The sequence below is a fragment of the Pseudonaja textilis genome, chromosome 16, assembly GCF_049901715.1.
Source record: "Pseudonaja textilis isolate UNSWEBS1 chromosome 16, rPseTex1.2, whole genome shotgun sequence".
Classification (NCBI taxonomy): domain Eukaryota; kingdom Metazoa; phylum Chordata; class Lepidosauria; order Squamata; family Elapidae; genus Pseudonaja; species Pseudonaja textilis.
The window spans coordinates 9311852-9319421 of record NC_142005.1 but is presented as its reverse complement, the minus strand read 5'-3'; the positions used below and the strand labels follow the sequence as shown (position 1 = coordinate 9319421).

The window sequence follows — 7570 nt, the reverse complement described above, 5'->3', positions numbered from 1 at the left end:
GCAGAACTTGGCCCCTGAATCATGAGATTTTTGGGGGGGAAAGTGTAAAGAAAAGCAACTAAGATGATTAAAAACTTGGAGACTAAAACCTATGAAAAACAGTTGCAGGAATTTGGGTATGCTAGCCAAGAGGAAACAAGGACTAGCGGGGTGACATGATAGCAGGATTCCAGTATTTGGGGGGGCTGCCACAAAGAAGAGGTGGTATAAGATCTCCTGCTTGAGTAGGGGTTGGACTAGAAGACCTTCAAGGTCCCTCCCAGCTCGATTCTGACTCTGATTCTAATTTATTTTCTAAAGCACCAGAAGGCAAGGCAAGAAACAATGGAGGGAAACTAATCAAGGAGAGAAGCAAGCTGGAATGAAGGAGACGCTTCCTAAAAGCGAGAAGAATTAAGCAGCGGAACAGCTTGTCACAGAAGTTGTGCGTGCTCCATCGCTGGAGGTTTTTAAGGAAAGACTGGACAGCTACGAGTTTTAAATGAACAGGGGGTTGGACTAGAAGACCTCCAAGGTCCCATCCAGCTGTATTCTGATTAAGGTTATGGTGTCACCTGCTTTGATTCCCACCAGAGACTTAACCTCTAGAATATGACCATCCTCCTTGCCTTCTTCTTCATTATTATTATTTTTAAAAAAAAGAGGCGAAAGGGGTTTTGCATGTATTAAGAAGTGACCTCGTTAAGGCAACGTCGACTCATGTAGGCTTGTACACACAATGCCAAGATTTCAAGTTGAGTTGATATTATTCTTATTACATCACCTCAACCGGCTCTCAGATGTGGTTATGGAAATGTTGGGTTGGACCAGGGAGGTGCTGGGAAACCTTTTGACTCAGGGGATCTTCTGAAAGGAGAAAACAAGAAAGCTACCCGAGGTGTTGAAGTCCGTTTCAGCATGCCGTGGTTTCCCCAAAAGCAGCAGCTCATAACGTGGTAACAAGCCAAGATGTCGAGTTGATCTTAATTAAGAAGCCCCATGGGATGGGATGTCCTTTTAGACTGTCTATAAATAAAGATCTAGGTGGACAGAGCAAACTCCCGGTCACACATCCAAGTCAGGAGGATGACTTGTAGACACCATTCTGACAATTAGACTAAATGCTCTATGTGGAAGGCGGTTTGGTTGGGATCTAATTAAGATCTTTGCGTTGAGAAGGCCGCCTCATCCCCTCCAGGGCTGCCTAGGAATTCTTATAAAAAGCTTGAGCTTCTTTCAAACAGATTCTTGACATCCAGGTGTGGAGGGAACCAGGTAAGTCTTTGTGGGCATACTGAGAGGAGCCGGTTCAAGATCCACATGTTTTATCCACCTTCTCAACAACCTGGCTGGGAGAAGACATCTTGATTTTCAACTGGGACTTCTTTAAAGATTTCTTTTTTAACCTTAAGGGTGCTTGTTTTTATTGGCCACTACAGTTGTTAAATTTTATTTTATTTGTCAGTTTATTTGTTTTTGTTTTTATTTCTATTTTCATATTCCCCCCTCCTCCCCCATTGTACCAGAGTCTGTTTTTATGTACTTACCTTTTCGACTTCTTTAGAGGTTGTTTTAGTGTAAGAAAGGGGTGCTTGCTTTTATTTGCTGCTACGGTTTACTCTTCTTAAATTTTATTTATTTGGGAGTTTACTTGTCTTTATTTCATTTTTATTTTAAGATTCCCCTCTCCCCCATTGTGTGTGGAATATATACATCTAAAGAATATATAGAATATATACATCTAAAGCATATATACATCTAAATGTATATATTCCTTGTGTGTATATATTTCTTATGTATATAAGAATATATACATCTAAAGAAGTTTTATGCAAAAATTTGAACATGGTAGGGATAGTCAGGAATCCAAATGGTTGCAGATATATATTTTTCCCTCATTCGCTTTTTAGAAAAATCAACTGTTAAGCTCAGGCTATTTAGAACACCTCCCAACTAATGTGAGAAGAAAAGAGTTTGAAATTCTTGTGATTAAGCAAATTAAGCAAATTAAGTAATCTTTTTTTTTAAATGCTCTGTTTGTAACATAACCATTTTAAACAACATGGTTTTTTTTTTTCCTCTTAAAGACACCATTGACTAATTCTGACATTATTATTTTACCGAGAGGGAGAGCTTGCTGGTTGAGGTGCAGTGAAAGAGGTGCAGTGAAATTAAATTAAAAAAGGGTGTGGAGGCTGTTGCCAAATTTCTTTGGTTGCTTAAATGTCAGCATTTAAGGAACTGGTTTATGACAGGACTCTGGTAACTTTCATCTTTGAAAATAAAGAGCTTGTGAGTTGCAGATAAAAGGGACTGATAAAAAAAAGACAAAATATAGGCCAGATTTATTTATTTTTTTTCTGTTGCCAACTCTGGGTTTGAAACAAAGAAAATGCAGGAAGATTGGCGCCTGGGAACGTTAACGGGAACACAATTATTGCTTTCTTTTTCATTTTTCCTTTTTTAGAACTGATTAACCCACTATATTTCTGGGCGCTAAGAACTTCAGAGGTCAGTTTAGGGCGACTTCATTTGAATTAGATTTATATTTCACAGAACATAAACTAATGAAATTGGAAGAGTCCTTAGAGGTCTTCTAGTCGAGTCCCTTGCTCAAGCAGAAGACCCTATACGATGCACCTCCAAATCTATCCGATATCTAGATCCATATCCATAGGGGCAAGAGTGAGATTTTTGACTTGAATTCTTTCTCATGACTTCTTAGATAGAAAACTCCTTCAGACAAATTGACGTTCAATCAGACTCTTTTTTCCTTTTTCGGTCTTTCTGACCTTTATCAGCCATATGAAGTGTTAAAAACTTAGAAGCTTAGAAGGTATTTGCCAAAAGTACAAATGTTGAACTTGAGAAAAGAGAAAAATGAAAGGGGAGGTAGGGTTGGAACCCCTGAGAAGAAAAGCAAATGAAATTATCCAGAAATTGGATGGATGGATGAAATCGTTTTAACACGAGGAGTTTAAATCTGTTGTTTAAAGAACTGGGTCCAAGAATAGCGTTTTTTATCAGATAAATGCCATTATCTCTAGAATACAACGGAACATGCCTCTTCTTAAGACCATATGGGAAAAGGCATTCTCTCATCTAAGATGGGAACATTGCCAGATCCAACAAATTTCTCTCCTCCCCAAAAGACCCCACCCCTTTAATTTCCTCCATAGCACTAGACCTTTATATCTGCAAGTATCTCCAACATTCTTCTTGGTTCAACAATTCAGAATATATTACCCAATTTGGGAGGGAGGAAATGGTACTTCTATCCCAGTTATGAGCAACATTTGGAAAAATATTGACTTGGTTGTAGCTCGCTCCACAAAGAAACTTGAATTTGGAAAGACTTCTTGCTCATCCCTTCGCTGAGATGATTGATTGCCTCGTTCCGGGATCATCCACCCTGCCATTCACTGAATTTTCCTTCCTAACCAGTTTAGTTTTCTGCTGATCTCTGAGGAAATCTGGAGTTGTTCAGCTCCTTCAAACTGGATCAGCGAAGCGGTGAGACTGGGGGAGGGAAGGAAAAAAAAAAAACAGGGAGTGTCCACATTCTCTTGTCAGCTATAAAGCTTGGGAAATAGCTAAGCACGCACCACCTGTCTAAGGTGAGTTTTCTTAAAGTGAGAAGTAAGAGCCTTTTAACTGCTTTGCTACAATTGTGGCCCCTGTCAAGCTGGATTTTCAGACAGGTAAAGGGAGCAGAACGAGAGTGGATTGAAGGTGTGGGCAGGAAAACAGGTGACGAAACAAGGAGCTGGACATGGGACTTCTGTCAGAAGACTGAAGGTTTTGAGATATATAGGCAAAGAGAGGGAAAGGAGAGGAAGGAAGGAAGGAAGGAAGGAAGGAAGGAAGGAAGGAAGGAAGGAAGGAAGGAAGGAAGGAAGGAAAGTTGGGATAAGAATCTCTTTCCTAAGTAAGTACAAGATCTACTAGATAAACTAGAGAGTAACAGTGATTGACCTTTTACAAAGTGAGTGTTTTTAGAGAGAAGGTGGGGTTGACCTGTCCATCTCTCATCATGTGTGGCTGATGAACACCCAGATAATTTTGTTTGTCTCCCTTCTGTCTCCTCTTCAGATACATCCTCCCAGAAGAATGTCTGGCTCAGGCGTGAAGTGTGTCACCACCCCTTGTGTCACCTCCTGCCCAGATGCCAAAGTGGTGGTCCATCCACCCCCACTGGTCCTGACCTTACCTGGACTGAGCCTCAAGACCTCTCCGAATCAGTGCCTTGTGGAAAGCCAGACTTCATGCCTCACTAATGGCTGTGAGGTAGGCTGTGATGCGGGCTCCAAGGCCATTGTCACCAAAACTTCAGGCTTGGTTGCTCTTTCTGGTGGAGATACTCCTTGTTGTATAACCTCCTGCCCTGATTCTAAAGTGGTGATTCAGCCTCCCCCGGTCTGCATCACCATCCCGGGTGCAGTCCTCACCAGCTACCCCAATGAGTGCATCATCTCAAGCTCAACCAACTGTATCACCAGCGGCGTCCAACGCCCTGCATTGCCCCGTTCCACATCGGTCTCTGATAGCTCCTTCACTCCACCAGATCTATCTCGCTCAGCCTCCGTCCCATCAGGACTCGACAGCTCAGCCCGATGCCTAAAACAAGGACCCTCAAACAAAGTGGTGATATACCCTCCACCAATTGAGATCACCATTCCTGGCCCTGTCCTTGAGATAGCTGCAGAAGAGTGTACTGTGGAAGTCTACAACCCTTGCACTGATAACAATGCCCTGACTGGCAGTGACCAGGCGGCCATCACCAGCGGTGACGAGGGTGAAGTCAAAGCTCTAATTCCACAGGCCAAAAGTTGCAACACAATATCTGGGCTGATGGACACTTCAACCTGCATTTCCCAGGGACCAGAGATGAAAATTGTTATCCAGCTCCCTCCTATTGAAGTCGAGCTTCCGGGACCTATCCTGGAAGTTTTTCCAGAAGCGTGTAAGGTAGAAACTCTGAGTCCATGTCCTCCAAAAACCGAGGCCATCGCTGGTAATGAGATCAAAGCCCTCTGTGACAGCAAGATGCCCTCAACTGCCCTTGCGGCTACCACCACCAGCATAAAACGCCCACTGCCCGACGTCCGACGTCCTCCTCGACCCTGGGCTGAAATGTACAGCCGGTCAATAACACCCCGAAGCTTTGCATTAGCACAACAATCCCGACTGGCAAAATACCGCAGTGCCTTATACTCCATGCATTCCCAATCATCTTACTAAACTTTCAGTGGATGTGAAATTGTAAAGACAGCTGGTATTTTTATAAATATTTGTATATATATATAAAAAGGGAGAGTGCTGTGTCATGCATCCACCATCCACCACATTATGGATCAGATGGGACATTTTTCTGAGTTGCTAACTGATTTAGAAGTTTTTAAGATGTTTCTTCTCCTGTCCATTTAGGTTTAAAGCCCAGTTGATCAAGAATTTTGACTCCATAGATTCCAAAGTAACATTGATTGTCCTTTGAGTATCTTGTGGTTCTATGGGAATGTGGTGTACCAGAAAACCAATGGACAAATAAGACCTAAAATTTGTTTTGACTCACCACCATTTTGTTTGTAATGCCATAACTTCTCTCAGAGCGTTCCTAGTGTGATGACAGAGGTGAATTAGAAAACTCCCAGATTTATGGTCAACGAGAAATGTGACTATTGTAGTTTGACAGCTTTTGGTGGCCACTGATCCCTCATCTCAATGGATTGCTCCAGGAGATTGTTGCTACCAGTTGCTGAGATGTTTTCTAGTAAACTTAGTTGCCATGAATTTGTTCAAATGTAAGCTATGTGCACATCTTGCCTCAAAGATAGCACTTTGTAACGCTTCAAAATAACTTCTTTATCAGTCCAAGTCTTGAGTCAATTTAAGATGTCTGTTTTTTTAATCTCTGCAGAAGTTGTGGGTGGACTATTCTCCCATGGACAGGAATGCTTGGTTCTTGCATCGCAACTCCACCTTGGGGGGTACTTTCCTGTGATCCCACCATGCTATCTTCTTTCCTGTTGGTGGGCGTGAGGTCTATCAGAGTTTCACAATTATTTTCAGGGAATAAAAGTTGTGGTAAAAGTGGACAGCATAGAATGTTTGATGGAGAAGTTTTCATTAACAGAGCTAGGATAGCTTCTCACCCTCCGCGTTTTGTTCATGATGTCCTCAAAAACGTCTCCAGAGGATTGCATCAGGTTATGAGGACCACTGAGACTCTACATGGTATTATGTATAAAACATGATGTGGGTCAATATTGAGGACTTCTTACTGATGAGAAAATGTTGCAAGCATAAAGTAATGGAAGACCTCAGAATTCATTAATTCTAGAAAACCACTATTCCCTCACAATCTTCAGGAAAGTGATGGTGATCAATTCACCATGATATGTGTGGCTAATTGATACTTGATAAAATTTGATACTTAGAGGATCTGAAAATTGGTCCTTCAGATCCATTGCTACTACCCCATTGTCCCAACAAAGCTTCTGAGTAAACTCGTGGTACCAATGATCCTCCCATTCCACTCCATGTAAGACTTACTCCAAGGTAAACAAACCTAGATAAGATTACATCAAACAGGGTTGGAATTTCTTTCAGAAGGATGTGATAAGTTGGAGGAAATGAACTCATCTCCTAAATGGTCCTCGGTTTGTAAAAAAAAAAAAAAAATTAAGAGATTGTAACTAATATTCGTAGTCTTTGAAATAAAGCTAGCATGTTTATTTTATGCAAAATGTTTTTAAAACAATTCTCATTCTCAAAATGTCAAACCTTCCAATAATAAACTGTGAAAACTTCTAAAATGTTCCAGACTTCTTTTATCCTATTAATTAACTGCTGGGGGAGTGGGAGAAAACTAATATTCTAATAATAATATATGAAATATCCATTTTCAGTGCAGCCAGATATTTTTGGAGCAAATTCAACCACACGTTTCCAACTTGACTCAGAAGAACTAGACCTCTCCTTGTGTTTGCACTGCTCACATCCAGTTTTTGCTCACTCCGCATTATCTCAGGTAGAGGTGCACCACCGATACCACATCCTAGGTATCTCTATAAAGTTGGTATGAAGGTTTGGTCAGGCACAACTTGAAGGTTGACACAACTCTCTCCAGAATCACTTCAAGGCACAAGAGGAAGTCAAGGTGTTGAAGATTTTAATTGAGGAGAGGAAGGCATCCTTAATCCTTACATTAACACCAATGTTCAGAACATTATCTGAATTGTCCTGCTTCAAAAAATGCAGATGAGATGTCTGTCACATCTCAACCCTGTTATCATTGTTACATTTTCATACACAGGAGACTCCATGGAACTACCATTTAAGTCCATTAACATGGTAAGTAATAAGTTATAAAGAGCATTTAATGGTAGCCTTCGTAGGATGGAATTTCCTCTCTTCAAAAAATATGTGGACCATGGCTCCTAATGATCTGTTCTCACAACATGCTTCCATCATGCCTCCTTACCAACCATGCTTCATTAAAGCTGCATATATTTACTTCCATTTTAGTCCAAAATGTCCTGCTCAAGCAAATGGCATTTCCATATGCCTAGTGTCCATGATTCAAATAGTC

At 41.1% G+C, this 7570-nt stretch overlaps 1 protein-coding gene across 2 annotated transcripts; it reads left to right on the top strand.

The window, feature by feature from the left end:
- The first annotated feature begins 885 nt into the window (after positions 1-885).
- LOC113449192 (uncharacterized) lies at positions 886-6790 on the top strand. Of its 2 annotated transcripts, none has more exons than XM_087913710.1 (2): positions 886-1254; positions 4072-6790. In XM_087913710.1, the coding sequence occupies exon 2, from the start codon at positions 4090-4092 to the stop codon at positions 5218-5220; it is 1131 nt and encodes a 376-aa protein (XP_087769836.1). In that variant the 5' UTR covers positions 886-1254; positions 4072-4089; the 3' UTR covers positions 5221-6790. The 2 variants fall into 2 exon arrangements, with proteins under 2 accessions (XP_087769836.1, XP_026575991.1); XM_026720206.2 differs by lacking the exon at positions 886-1254 and adding an exon at positions 3598-3680 and having other exon boundaries at positions 4072-6654.
- Positions 6791-7570: the final 780 nt, after the last annotated feature.